The 14,855-nt window shown below is 39.3% G+C and overlaps 2 protein-coding genes across 3 annotated transcripts; one reads left to right on the top strand and one right to left on the bottom strand.

Annotated features, from left to right (window-relative positions):
- Positions 1 to 399: 399 nt before the first annotated feature.
- mapk7 (mitogen-activated protein kinase 7) lies at positions 400 to 7,717 on the bottom strand. 2 transcript variants are annotated; one of them, XM_027163210.2, is made up of 8 exons: positions 7,499 to 7,707; positions 7,152 to 7,392; positions 6,331 to 6,623; positions 6,007 to 6,172; positions 4,161 to 5,614; positions 1,787 to 2,988; positions 1,469 to 1,602; positions 400 to 1,354 (listed from the first exon to the last, which is right to left on the bottom strand). In XM_027163210.2, exons 2-8 carry the CDS (start codon positions 7,157 to 7,159, stop codon positions 1,207 to 1,209), a joined length of 3,405 nt encoding a protein of 1,134 aa, XP_027019011.2. In that variant the 5' UTR covers positions 7,160 to 7,392; positions 7,499 to 7,707; the 3' UTR covers positions 400 to 1,206. The 2 variants fall into 2 exon arrangements, with proteins under 2 accessions (XP_027019011.2, XP_047673279.1); XM_047817323.1 differs by having other exon boundaries at positions 1,469 to 1,559; positions 7,152 to 7,717.
- A 3,956-nt stretch (positions 7,718 to 11,673) lies between these two features.
- On the top strand, positions 11,674 to 13,906 carry vkorc1 (vitamin K epoxide reductase complex, subunit 1). The gene is made up of 3 exons (XM_027163189.2): positions 11,674 to 11,983; positions 13,204 to 13,313; positions 13,497 to 13,906. The coding sequence occupies exons 1-3, from the start codon at positions 11,793 to 11,795 to the stop codon at positions 13,712 to 13,714; spliced, it is 519 nt and encodes a 172-aa protein (XP_027018990.1). The 5' UTR covers positions 11,674 to 11,792; the 3' UTR covers positions 13,715 to 13,906.
- Positions 13,907 to 14,855: the final 949 nt, after the last annotated feature.

Raw genomic sequence — 14,855 nt, 5'->3', positions numbered from 1 at the left:
TACCTATATCTTACCTTTTTAACTTGTGATTGTGTTAAATAAAGAATCGTGTACAGTGATTGGTCTGTGTGTGTGTGTGTGATACTGTTAATGCTGAATATGATATACTGTGTGTACTGACACATTTCTAGCAACTTACCGGTCAGATTGCCAATGCTGACCCCTGTCTGTTGCTGAACAGGCCTACAGTAGACATGTGTGCAGCAGAAATTGACCATGGAGCAATGGAAAAATGCAGCATAGCCTGAGGAGTCACATTTTCTTTTACATCATGTGGATGTGCATGTGTGCTGTTTATCTGGGAAGGACATAGCACCAGGCTGTACTATGGGAAGAAGGCAAGCTGAAAATTTGGTCCTTGCATTCATTAAATGAAACGGTGAAACCAACTCGAACATCGATCATTTTTGTTCCTTTATTGCAAACAAACATGTTATTTGTCATGCTGGTGAAAAATCACTTATCTGAACACTAATATCGAATCTATTTAATAACATCTACCTAGGCTGCTTCATCTGCCTCCAGTTTGAAATGTGCTTGGTGATGTTCGTGTTTGCATGGATCCAAAGGCAGTGGTTGATCTTTTTTAGTCTATCTTCCGTGTTCACCTCAGGAACACAATTACAAACCTTTCATAGCGCTTCAACACTTTACTGCAATCTGTCGTAGCTGCCAATGGGCAAGTCTTAAGTCTCAAAGCACCAGACTTTCAGTTTCAAGATCAAGATTGTGGCACAACAGAAAATTGAGGTCAACCTACTGCCCTGTGACCCAGTTTATATCTTTATTTAACATATAAAGATCATATTCTTCAGCTGTAATGCTTTGTTTTAGCACCAAATTAGCACCACAATGCTAACTAGGCCTCCAGTTTTGGTCATGAAAGGTAACGATTTAGCCATGTAATGTGTTAGACGTTAAAATTCTTAGCAGTAAAACTTGACCGAACGTATACACCTATAGGAAATAAATCTTTGAAATACATACACTATGGCATGCTATAGGTTCTGTAATGCACATGTTCAAACTTGTGAAGTCATTTAAAAAAAAATCTATAAACATAAACTTATCTTCACAGACAAAATCGGGTTTTTAGTGAACTTGGCACTTGTTTTGGAAGTAAAGCATATGATCATGAGTAGAATAAATTAAGGAGCCATATTGCCATGACAGAGCTTGGGGGAGGCATGAAGGCCAAAATCTAGTCTAAGGGAGGTTGGAATTGTCAGAAAGAATCATGGGAGATCCAAGCTGAAGCTCCTGCTGAAGTGATTCCAAGTCGGCTGGGGTCATGCGGTGTACTTCCAGCCAATCTGACAGCAAGGATGCAGAAAGAGGTGCAGAATCGTTGTGGCTGTCACGAAAGTAAAGAACCCGTTTAAATCACTTGGTAAGCTTACAGGAACCATTTAAATAAAAAGAACAACTAAATACATTATATTTATATTTTAAATGAGTCATGACTGACCTTTCCCTGAGGTCTGAGTGCTGGAGGTCAGACAGCGACTGAGTGAGGAGATCGTCAAGATCAAAACCGACGCCATATCCAGCTCCACTGCCTTTGGGAGTCACAGAAAAAACAGGGGGCAAAATATCTTCAACCTGGATAAAACATGAGCAAAGGGAGATTGAACAATTCATAAGTCCTTCAGTATTCAGTAGATGCTATTTTTCAGGAAAAGAAAATATCCTCGCAGTAGTACAAAATCTAAAAATGCCATTATTTTAAACCTCCAAGCTAAAACTTTCATAATCCTTCCACGTGATTTGTTTATTCACAACTGACCTGTGACTTAGACAGCTGTAGTGTGACTGTATGAATGTCTGGTGCTCTGCAGCTTCCTGGTAGCCCCGTGTCTGTGAGGCTGGTCTGGGCTGATGGTCCAGGTACCTCATGAGAAGCTTCATGTGAAGGAGTACCATTTTGCTGCCTGCCAAGTTCAGAACACAACTTCTCCATGGGCTCAGAAGCAACTACGGTGTTCTGGTTAGAGAGCGATGTACTGGTGCCCTGAATACCACTCAGAGGTTTTTTGATGAAGGAGTCTGATGAGAAGAGTTTGACAGGTGGGTTAGTGATGGTCATTTCAATGCTGGGAAGAGGTTGAGTTTGTTGGGGGTGTGTAAGGGACTGGGTTTGAGTGAGCAGAAGTGACTGCTGGGGTAAGCTCCCATGACCTAGCTGTAGAGGAGACAGCTGGACTTGCTGTGACTGGTGCTGGATTTGTGCTTGCTGCTGCTGTGCCATTCCTCCACCTGACGGGTTCCCTGTCCAGTTTCCTACTGAGGTTAATACTGTCCCACACCCCTGGAATTGGGTTGGGGGTTGGGGTTTTAATGCATCACTCTTGGCAAGGGTACATGGGGCTGCAACAAGTGTTCCACCTCCAACTATGGCTAAAGCCCCACCCCCTACACCTCTATCTCCACTAATTGCCACCATCCCGATGTCCCCATTTTGAGCAGAGTCTAAGGGGATTGGCAAGGAATTGAAGGTGGCACAAGGATCGAATATTCCAGACGCCACACACTGATTAATCTGAGGCATTTGTTGGGGTGGTTTGAATGCCTGCAACTCACTTGGTTGTTTGTCTGCCACTGACTCTACAGTGTCTGAAGACAACGCGCCTTTTCCCACAGTTGCTTGCATCTGGCAAGAACCTGGCATATTATTGGAGGTTTTATTGTCAATGAACTGTGATTTGTCCATCATTCTTCCCCACCGCTCCAGCAGCTTCTTGTCATTGTCACTCAGCATGACACCACCCAAGGACTCGCCTGATTTCCCTTCCTTTTTCTCCTTTTCTCTTAGCTTTTTCTTTCGCTCAATTGCTCGTTCCTGTCTTTTCCTTCTTTTCTCTTCTCTTTCCCGCTGTCTCTCTTGTGCTGTAACAGGTCTCCTGTGTTCTGTACCAGAGGATGAAGTCAAGCAAGAAGAGCTCCCAGTCCCACTGCCCAGGTCTATACCCAGGGCTGCAGCACTTCCATCTGGATATCAAAGAAAAACAAAAATGAATGATCTGCTTTTAAATCATTCAATAATTTCAAAAGCATCTTTAACAATAAAGACGGTCACAATATAGATTTAGATCCAAAATGATCAAGGTTTCAGCTGTTTTCTTGGGTTTTCTCACAAAAACAAGCAAACTGACTAGTCTAAATTTCTATGGGTGTAAAAGGTGTGTGCACACATTGTGCCCTCAAATTTGTATTGCCGTCCCACCCAATATGCCCACCTCAATCTAGAGGTCTTCACGGGCCCACTTAGATCCGAAAACCCGAGGTCCGACCCGAGCGGGTTCAGGTCTCAAAGTTTCACGTGTACCTTGGACACGTGTCGGGTATAATAATAGCGGCATCGGGTCTCGGGTAATTTAAAATGAATGTGTTTTTACCGAACGGACCCGAGAAGACCTGAACTACTGTATCTCGTGTGTGTGCATCGACTCGAGTCCTTTTCCAACCTCTCCTCTGTTTGCCAAGACCGCTTGCGACATGTGGCTGGCGACATGTGGCTGGTGGTAAGCTACAGTAATTTTCGTTGAAACAGACCTGTCAATCAATTCTGAATCCACTCTGTAGCGGCTACTTTAGTGTAGAGTTACGCAACATTCGGGTCCAGTTGGGTTAAAAAAAAAAAATTTCCAACGGTTCGGGTCGGACTCGGGTCTAATTTTTTTGGGTTTGCATCGGGTCGGGTCTTCCTTAAAAAAATAATAATTATGCACGTCGGGTTCGGGTAAAAAGTGATCCGGGTCACTTCGGGTCGGGTTCATTTCCTTATACCCGAGAAGACCTCTACCTCAAGCACAAAGTGTCAGGGATAGTCTCTGAATCCTCCATGATCTTGACCAAGATAACTGAGCTTAATATTTAGACCTATTCATGATTATAGCATAATTATTGCCATCTCCTCGAATGTCCGATTTAACAACGTGTGGTCTACTCAAATGAATTGACCTCCAGGTTACAAACAGCACCTTAAAGGCACACTAGTATAGAAATAATGGAGAAGACAAAAGCATATTGATGATGAAAAGATTTATAATGATAAAAATTAGGTTATGGGAATTTGAAATTTCATCAATTTCTTCATCAAGTCCCACATAAGAAACAAAAGGTACTGTACAATGGTTTATGTACTGTATGGTTACACATACCTCGTGCCTTTTGCCTTAGTGCCGACTTGAGTAAAGCTGCTTTAAGTGCTGCTTTGGTATCATCAGAAATTGCTCCTTCCTTTCTAGTGGTTTCTCCAGAAGTTCCTTTCCCCCCTTTTCCAAGTGAATGAGAAAGCGACTGAGAGAGAGAATAAGCTTGCATCTGAGATAGTGAAAGAGAGACACTGGATTTTGTGATACTGGATTGAGGTGCTGTAGAGGCTGGTGGCTGGTGAAGTGCCTGGCTCTGAACTGTCTGTACAGCAGAAACTTGATTTGCAGGAGCACAGTCCTCCCTCTTGGTGCAATCTCCAGTTGGTTCACAAGGTGGTGTGCCTTGGCTGGATGTGGGAGTGGTAAGGTCTATGGTCTCTGGTTGTCCATCTGAATTTGCACTGGGCATGTCCACATCCTGACAATTTCTTGTGAATGGTGTCATATAATTGGCAAGATGGGCAAAAACTGGTGGAAGAGCTTGCTTATTTAATGAAGGAACAAACGTGACAGAACTCTGTGCTACGGCCAAATTGTGATTTACTTTTTGCTGCTGAGGGCGTGTCACATTTGACTGGTTTTGAGTACTGGGCACCATTGGATAGACATGATTACCTGTGCTCTCTGCCACTTGTCCCAGTCTCTGAAGCGGTTTGAAATGGATCTTCTTGCTACCTTGTTTCTTCTGGTGGAAGTCCTGTATTTCAGCAAGTATGGCCTCCTTGATCTGCTCTCGCCCCATTGGCTGTCGGTCAAACTCAAAATCAAAGGCAGGCACACACACAGGTTCATCATCTTGGTCATGATATTTGGCAAGGTAGGGGTGCTCTAGTGCCTGGCACACACTAATCCGTTCACGAGGGTCAAAGTGCAGCATGGCGTTCAGAAGGTCCAATGCAACAGGTTCAGCCTGTGGGTACAGTTTGCTGAGAGGCACAGGTGCCCTAAAAGGCAAGCTCTGGATGTATGAGCGCACTCTTTCAGCTCCAATAGTACCCACTACACTCTCAGGTGGTGTACCCAAGACAGAGAGAATCAGCTGCAGCTGGTGCACATAGTGCTTGCCTGGGAAGAGCTGCTTACGACCCAGCATCTCGGCAAAAATGCAGCCCACCGACCAGAGGTCAATGGCAAGGCTGTAGTGATGAAGTGAGAGCAGAAGCTCTGGTGCACGGTACCAACGTGTAGCCACATACTCTGTCATGAAGGAACGTGACTCCTCAGCATGGGCAGCACTTAGACCCCGGGCCATGCCAAAGTCCCCTATCTTCAGCTCACAGTTCTCGTTCACCAACAGGTTTGAAGGCTTCAGGTCGCGGTGGATTACATTGGCTGAGTGGATGTATTTCAGACCACGCAACAGCTGGTACAGAAAGTAGCGCGTGTGCTCAGAGGTCAAAGGCTGTCTTGAGTGGATGATCTGGTGTAGGTCACTCTCCATTAGGTCAAGGACAACATACCTACAAAAAGGAAACAAAGATGATCAAACAAAAGGCTGAAACATTTAAAGAAGAAGAAAATTTATCCATTTCCATTTCCTTACGTAGGGTCAAGAACCAATCCGCAGGGATTCAAGCTACAAGGTGGGGGACACCCTGAATGGAGTGGAAACCAATTATCAAGCATAAATTCACGCGCACACACCCTTCACACACAGATGATGAGCAATTTAGCGATACCATGCATTTTGACATGGTCCTAGAGGAAACTCCTGAAGCATGAGAAGAACAGGCAAACTCTGCGCATGCAGGTTGGAGGCAGAATGTAATCCTAGAGGTACTAGGGAAATGTGCTAACCACCAAGCTTCTTTGCTTCCACTTTATATACAAATGACACAATGCTCACACTTACACCGATTTAAAGGCTGAAGGAGGCACCGACGGCTGAAGGATGTCCTTAATTGCAATAATGTTGTCATGTTTAAAGTGTTTGAGGATCTTGAGCTCTCGAAGTGTGCGTTTGGCATTCGTCACAACTTCAAACGCATTCGGGATCTTCTTTATAGCCACCTGTTGCCCTGCATAATAAGTATTATCGTTAAAATAAATGGAAAACATTCCATTAAAAATAGGTGTCAGCGTAATATTTTAGAGTTAAGTTAAATATGTAAAATCTGTGTTTAATTATTGTGCTTAACATTACAAGTTTAGTCAAACAACATTTTGGGGTCCCTACCATTGTCCCGCCTCCTGGCAGATGACACAACGCCATAGGCACCTGTGCCGATGGTCTCGATAATGTCATACTCTTCACCGACCTCAAACTTCACATCTAAAGAAAAGGCTTTAAGAAGTGCCAGGTTCTTCGCAGCCACAGTGTTTTCATCTGCACTGGTGGACACATCGTTGACGTTCTGGGAGTGCTGTTCCACCTCAGGTACCTGTTGATTCTCATCACTGCTACACTCCCTTTTAATTTTGGCAACGGTGTCTTTTGATTTCGCAACTTCACTGGATGACATCCTGGACCTTTGGGATGCAGGAAACAATAAAGATGTAGCATTTGTGAACATGACCTACCTTTAACAAAAAAGTATTGTGTTACTGATGTACCTTACACTGTAAACAGAATATGGCTACGGTTTCTGTTATTGTTTAACACCTGTGTGTTATCGGATAACCATTTTATTGTTCAGTTGTTGTTTATTGTTAAAAAAAAAAAATCAACCTATAGCTAAGCCGTTGTTGATGTGAACTAATTCAGTGACTTATGAATGGAGTGAAAAGCACAGATGTAAATAAAGATATGTGTAATATATTACATTTCCTCATAGTCATCAAACTGAAAAGAAAGCATTTTCCATTTCATTTCAAGGCACTATAAATGATCCGATTAAACAGATGAGATGAGGTTATTATTTAATGAGTTTACAATAACAACATTAGAATAAAACAGCAGTCAGGCGACAGAACACACTCTATGATGTCACTGCACAAGAAAATAACAATAATTGTGTCAAAACAGACTCATGATATAAAAAAAAAAACATATTTTACCTTATCATTATCAGGATAGCGATGATCCTGTAAACATTTCTGTCAAAGCATGGCTGCTTGTTTCTGTGCTGTCTACAGCAAGCCTTTTTTACTTCCTTCTACGCTTCCGTGTTGTGTGTGAGTGACAGCGCGACTGTCCAATGGAATGGAAGATATGCATGTCCTAGCCAATAGGCTCTGAGGTATGTCTAAGAGGCGGGCTCATTTCTCTATTCAAAAGAACCTTTGTTTGGGTGTCGACCTGAAATGAGTCGCGGGTAAACACTTACATCATTATTTTATTTTATTTTATTTACAGAAACACGTCAGAGAAGCCGTTACTAAGATGTGGCTAATAAAATACGCACCACACTGAAAAATCTGATCTGTTCCACTGTTTATTTTGCCTACGACTCGTATACAGTGAGACTGGGCGCCTCCCACTCGTCTGCTGATAGTGTACTGTAAACACACTGGGATCAAAGGCTGCGCGCGCGCACACTCACACACTCATATTCTCTCTTACACACACACACACACACACACACACACACAAGGGTCAGGGAATATTCTGGCAAGCGTTTTCGCAATCGGCAGAGCAAATGTAGCACACGCCGTTTACCAACTCGCGATGGGTAATTCGCAAAGCACAACACTCCTTCCAATTACCCAGCGCGAGATCATAGGAAGGAATTAAAAGTACGAGGTGGGGCAACATTTACCAAATTTCAAACTTAAAGTTCATGCAAACAGATATTAATAGACAGGTTTCAGTCAAATATTTATGAATTTAGGAATCAAAATAATAAAAGGATTATATTATTATATACTACTACGCCAAGTTGTCAGAGGAAATGTAACTTAACCAAGTTTTGGACAAAAAAAAAACAGAAAACAATTAACCATTAGTTTTTATTTATTTATTTTATTTAACCTTTATTTAAAGAGGTTGAACTCACTGAGATTAAAATTTACAGGAGTGACCTGGCCAAGATGAGAAGCAGTACAAGTAATTCAATAACAGACTTAAACAATACAAACAAACTTTTTATAAGTTATATAGTTATTACAAGATCTATCATTGAAAGGTTATACTATGCTTCTCAGTCTTTAAGTGTGAATCAATTTAAAAAAACAAAAATATTTGGAACATAGTACATACTAATCCAGTTAAGTATAAAGAATTCGACAAATAAGACAGTGGCAACAACCCCACCAAAGCATAACCTCCATTTTGTAATAAAATTATATATTATCTTATGTAATAAAAGTCCATTAATATGGATTTTAACCTAGTTGTTTCCAAACGGATGGTCATCATGCCTCCTGCGGAGTTGCCAGATGGCAAAGAGGGCAAGCCACACTTTTGACATTTTATGAACTATGCCTATAGAATTTATTGAATGTAATCATCAGAGAAAAAGACTACCAACCAACATAACTTATCAAATCATTGCATAAAGCATTCTTTTGTATTATTTCATATGTATGGTTGTAAGTCTGAAATTGTTTCGTGTCATTCATTTTCTGTGGAAGGGGACACAAACTTGGATGCACATTGCATACAGCCAGGGGGTCTCATGCTGATACAGTTTTAGAACCACCTGTCTACCACATTCTGAAATAGTGATGATGACCACTGATGTGGACATTCAGACTGCAATTAAAATCATCTACAGCTTAATCTTTTTTCTTACTGTACATTACAGTTGCTCGAATCATAAACGTCACCCGAATCACCCGGCAGCTTCGATATCATTTAATCCTTTTTTAATGAATGCTGTTTTAAATGAACGTTCACTTATATAAATATATCATATCTCTCATATCCGCCTCCGACCCACCCGTGGCTTCAACCGCGATCCGAATGAAATGTGTAATGATTAACTTAAATTTTGCATTATTGTCAAATCTGTAATTGTTTTCTGCAACAAAAAATTGTATAGATTGCTTTTATTTTATTATTATCGTGTGTGTGAAAAATCGGTTTGGTCATCAGTTTATTTAATATGGAAAAATAACAACACAACCAAGGCTGAATTATACAAACTTAACCAGTAGGCGTTGTTTTTAGCAAAAAAAAAACCTTTGCATACCCAGCTCTGATAAACGATCTGATATTTACATATCCTGGTGTCCATACATGTTTGTTATAATGTTTTCATATGCTAATAAACTCATGGTTCCGACTGAGCAGTTAAAAGTGCGTAAAAATTCAAATTGCACGGTTATTACGTTTGACCAATCATATGCGGTTTAATAGACGATCAGAGCCATTGAGAGAATTACTAATACGAAGAGGGAATCCTGTGGGATGGGCAACAAAATCACTATTAATCATGTGACTGGAACGGGACAGGAAAAAAATAAAAAATGTCAGCGGGAGTGGGCGGGACCGGGAATACACACATATACTTTTGATATAAATAAAAATATAATCTGTTGCTGCTTAAATGAATGACGTGCTCCACACAAAAATATAAGGGAAGGCGTCTTCCCCATGCACTCTCTAGAAGCCGCGAGAATTAAAAATGGAGTCGGAAAAAAAAAAACACGGAAGTTGGAGGGAATAGGAGTCATTCCTCTGGGATTGGGACGGGCTGGGATTTTACCCAGTCTTTTTTTTTTTGCGGGATTGGGATGGGACGGGATTTTTTTCTGGGAGTGGGACGGGAGAGGTTTGAAAATCCACTCCTGTGTCCCCCTCTATACGAAACGTAATTAATTATTATTCAGCATCAATTTACTTGTTTTTGTGATACAATTTTCACACAAATGGATTTATCTAACACAAACATAGAAACATAATAAATTTAAAGAATAAATTAAAGGGCACAAAAATAAATTTGATTTCCTCTGACAGGTGTAGTAGCCTATCTTTTATTATTTTGATTCCTACGTTTATGATGCTCACTTTGATGAGAATATTAACCATAGAAGAGGATGCATGTTTATAAAATAGTTAAATAGTTAAATGCTAAATAAAACATAAATATTTGACTGAAACCTGTCTGGTAATATCCGTTTGCATGAACTTTAAGTTTGAAATTTGGTAAATGTTGCCCCGCCTCTTGCACCTGGAGCCTCGTACTTTTAATTCTTTCCTATGATCTCGCGCTGGGTAAATGGAAGGAATGTTGTGCTTTGCGAATTACCCATCGCGAGTTGGTAAACGGCGTGTGCTACATTTGCTCTGCCGATTGCGAAACCGCAATAGGGAAACCGTTTGCCAGAATATACCCTGACCACACAGACACTCATATTCTCTCTCACACACACGCATTCACACAGACACACAGACACACGCACACACGCACTCACACAAACACAGACACACTAACACACTGCAGCACCACATGGTACTTTAAAACAGTATGACAGCAACATTAAGTGTAGCATGTACAAATACAATAAGATACAGTTGTTATGTGCTATAACATTTACATCTACTGATTTTATGTTTGTGAATTGTTACAGGTCTTACCAGTGATGGTAAATGAGCTCATGAATATTTATTTACTTTCTCATAATTTGTTAATGTCTGTTGGTCCTAGCATTTCTGTACCTGTGATAAACAGTCGTACCTGCCAACACCCAAATTAAATCTGGTGATAATGACTGTAATGCCTTTCCATGCTTGACTGAGTGAGATTAAAATCTGATAGCCAGTGAATTTTCTTGGTCAACTTGGTAACAACATAACCATATAAAAATCAGAATCTAACCTAAAATTTGACAAACAGATGAATTAATTCTGCTTTCCATGCAGTTACATGGGGAATCTTCTCTTGTATTGGTCTCTCTTTACTTGCTACAAGTTACATTTCAGTTGATTTTAAGGTTTAATGATTGTTTTGTAGACAGTGTGTGTATTCGCACCACTTACATCCTACATTACATTAAAGTCTGATCAGCTAGAATCAAGTTCTTCTGAATAATTAAGGGTAAACGTCCTTTTCCAGTTGCAGCCCCAAAACAGTGGAACAGTTTCTCCCCCTGTCAGATCTTCCCCATATCTCAGGACGATAAAAACCCAACTGTTTGCTTTGGTCAATGTTTAGCTGTAAGAGGTGTAGTTAGTGAATGCATGGTAATGCAGTGGAGTTTATTTAATATTTTACCTTGTGCACTTTTCTATTTTTTTCTGTCTTAGTATTTTTTTTAAACATCTTAGGTTATAAACTTGATTGTATTCACTTTGAATGATTTTTTTCAGGTCATAGTCAGTTCATAGTCATAAAGTAAACTGTACTTTCACACGTGGCGTTTGGATGTCACACGTCATAACGGTTTGGATGATTAACATGAGTTTTCTGTTTGTGATCTGCTTCGATTTTAAACAGGATTTAACCCTCAGCAACTTAAAATAATAGGTTATACACACGTGTATATGGACACACCAAAGGATACGATGTGGGGAATTTATTAGACTCTAAAAATCTAAACAACGGAAATTATTAATGATTATCATAACGATGCATATCGACTGTCCAATCAGAACTCGTGGCTGCACGGACATCCATCCAATCACAGAGCGAGACCCGGATTTTTCCACGTAGCAGAGAAGTTGACTTTTCAGGACTCGCAGAAGTAAACAAGAGCTCCGAATAAGTGGTCTTGTAATTACTCTGGACTGACTCAGAAGTAAATCTGCATCCTAGCATGTCTTCTAGTAAAGCAAAAGACAGTGTACCGAGGTGGGAAAGATGGGTTCGGGTCGTGTTTTGTGTTTTAGGATTAATCCTGTCGGTTTATGCTCTTCACGTGGAGCTGTCACGAGAAAACGACCCAAATTACAGGGCTATGTGCGACCTCGCTGATTCTGTCAGCTGCTCCAAGGTTTTCACCTCCAGGTAAAATTATATAATTATATCTTATATCTTTAAAAGTATATGCATATCCATTTATATATCCATATATCTATACTTATATATATATATATATATATATATATATATATATATATATATATATATATATATATACACACACACACACACACATCACTAAAGCGCTACACCGATAATGCCACGTCTAACAGTGCGAAAGCTAGCACGTGTCAGCTCGAAAAGTCAACGAACTGACGTCACGGGCTCATTTGCATATTCATTCATTTCATCTTCACAATCATTTGCACACCAAATCGTGAAGATTTCATGAAGATTTTCTCAAAACGGTTTAGAATAGAATATAATAGAGTTTTATCAGAATAGAAAATTATATTTATTTAATCTATTTTAAATAAATTTCATTGTAGCTACAAATAAACTGTTTATGCATTTTATACATATACAAGAAACAGGAATAGAATTACTGTTATTACTGTTATTTTATAAACAATAAGAGTGTTTAAAACCACCAAGACGGATATGTGCGGTATGTGGTTGGTTGTTAGGAATAGTAAAGAGTCAGTGATTGAGAAGTGGAAACTATTGTGATTAATAATAGAACTTTGGGAGGAATGGTGGCTATTGATTCGGCTTTGGGAAAAACTGGTGGTCTTTGACTGGGAATTGGGAATTATTGTAATTAGTGATTGATCTTTGGGAACAATGGGGATTACTGATTGGGCTTTAGAGTTAAAATTGTGGTTAGTGATTTGGGCATTGGAAAAAGTTAATTGTTGATTGGGCACTGGGTATTATGGTGATTAGTGATTTGGTACTGATAACATTGGCACACAGTGTTTGGTCATTGGGAACAATGGTGATTAGTGATTGGGCATTTGGTGCATATTGTTTAGTCTTTGGCCATTGAGAAAAATTGTGATTAGTGATTGTGCTTTGGGTAAAAATGGTGGTCAGTGATTAGGCATTGGGGGAAAAAAAAGAATTGTCGACGGGGTTTTGGAAATCCAGCAGTCACTAATATCTTCTCTAAAAGTCACTAAATTTGTTGCTAGGCTTTTTTATCTAATAAAAAAAGTTCACTAAAGATGTTTAAGACTAACCAGATCTAGCAAGAAAGTTTCTATGAAGCATAAAGACAGGCTTGGTAAACGTCACAAACATGAACCATCAGTTACTGTATAGCCACTGATCAGCCCTGATATGCTCTGCGTGTTTTTTGTCAGGTGGGGACGTGGATTTGGTCTCGTTCAGCTGTTTGCTGAAAAGGACAGCATTCTGAACCAACCGAACAGCTTACTAGGCATCATCTTTTACACTCTGCAGCTAGGCCTAGGTGAGTCTATACAGCCAAGCTTTCTATAAGACCATCTGTGCAGCTTTAAGTTTACTGAAGTAATTACAAAGGAACTACCATTAGCTTTTAGCATTCATTAAACCTTATACAACTTATCACTGAATGCTCTAACAAACAATGGGACATGGTCTGTAAATTGAACATTTCTTTTCACTGTTGCAGGTCAAATGGTCTCAAATACAGCAGCACATTTCTTGGTCATGGCATCCTGGGTGTCAGTAGCTGGATCGATCTATCTAGCTTCTATTTTAGTATTTGTTCTGGAAGATTTCTGCATGGTGTGTGTGTCGACGTACATCATCAACTTTTCTCTCCTCTACACCAACCTACAGAGAAGGACATGCCTTAGAGGAAAGCAGAAAAAAGACAAGACAAAATGAGACCTTGTGTGTGTGTGTGTGTGTGTGTGTGTGTGTGTGTCTGTCTGCCTGCTGAAACAATTCCACCATACAAGAATATAGTGTTCTTTGCTTATAGAGCAGACATTTTTGTTACACAAAAGCCAGCAAATGATTAATTCTGTTTACTTAAAAACTATTTGCCTCTTTGAATAAAAGCTTTTAAAAAAGTAATGACATAATTTTTGTATTTCTTCTGAATAAAGACGTGTTTATGCCTCAGATGCTCCAACTAGGGGTCACAATCCAACATGATTTACAAAGGGGATCATGGCAGAAAATCTCCTCTGTTTTGTGTTTATAATTTATTATTAGAAATATCAAATATGGACATTACTGGGATTCACATGCAGACAGGTAACATTTAAACTAACAGTGGATGGCTTATTATAGTCTGTTTCACTATCCTGACATGCCAAATTAGCGTAGGTAAACAAGTACTAATGTAATTATTATTTAGATTAGATTCGACTTTGTTGTCATTGCACGTGGGAAGAAGGCAACGAAATGCATTTAGAATCTAACCAAAAGTGCAAAATAGTAGTGCAGTACTGTAGAGGCATATTGACAGAGGATTGTCCTGAATACTAACATTAGTGCCACCTGCTGACCAGAATAGATAATGAAAAAGGCCTATAGCGGAATGACCCATCTGTATATATTATTTACTGTTAGTTAGTAACAAAATAATATAACAAAAAATAAAAATAAAATAAAAATAACAATTCAAACGTTCTATTTTATAAATCTGGTATTTTCTTTTATTAATAAGTATAATTCAAATGCATAATGCAGGAAGGTTGGAATTTATTTTAAAAATGAGATACATTTTAATTAATAATATAATATTTAAATGATTGTTTATGAATGGGTTAGGGTTATACAATTATTTTATATGTGTATATTAAAATATATATATATATATATTTTATTTATACATAATTAAAATTAATTACATAAAAGTTTTGCCTAAAAACGCAGAAAATTTGGCGTCTCAAATCTGAATAGACTTCAAATGGAATTTACAGTCAGCTCAATTCAGAAAACTCTGCTCTATTTCTATTCATCAGATGCTAATGATTAAAAAACATTAGAGATTTAAAACTTTATGGTTTCACACTCA

The sequence above is a fragment of the Tachysurus fulvidraco genome, chromosome 8, assembly GCF_022655615.1.
Source record: "Tachysurus fulvidraco isolate hzauxx_2018 chromosome 8, HZAU_PFXX_2.0, whole genome shotgun sequence".
NCBI classification, from domain to species: Eukaryota; Metazoa; Chordata; class Actinopteri; order Siluriformes; family Bagridae; genus Tachysurus; species Tachysurus fulvidraco.
Note: the sequence above shows the minus strand (reverse complement) of the source record. Positions and strands in the feature narration are given on the sequence as shown.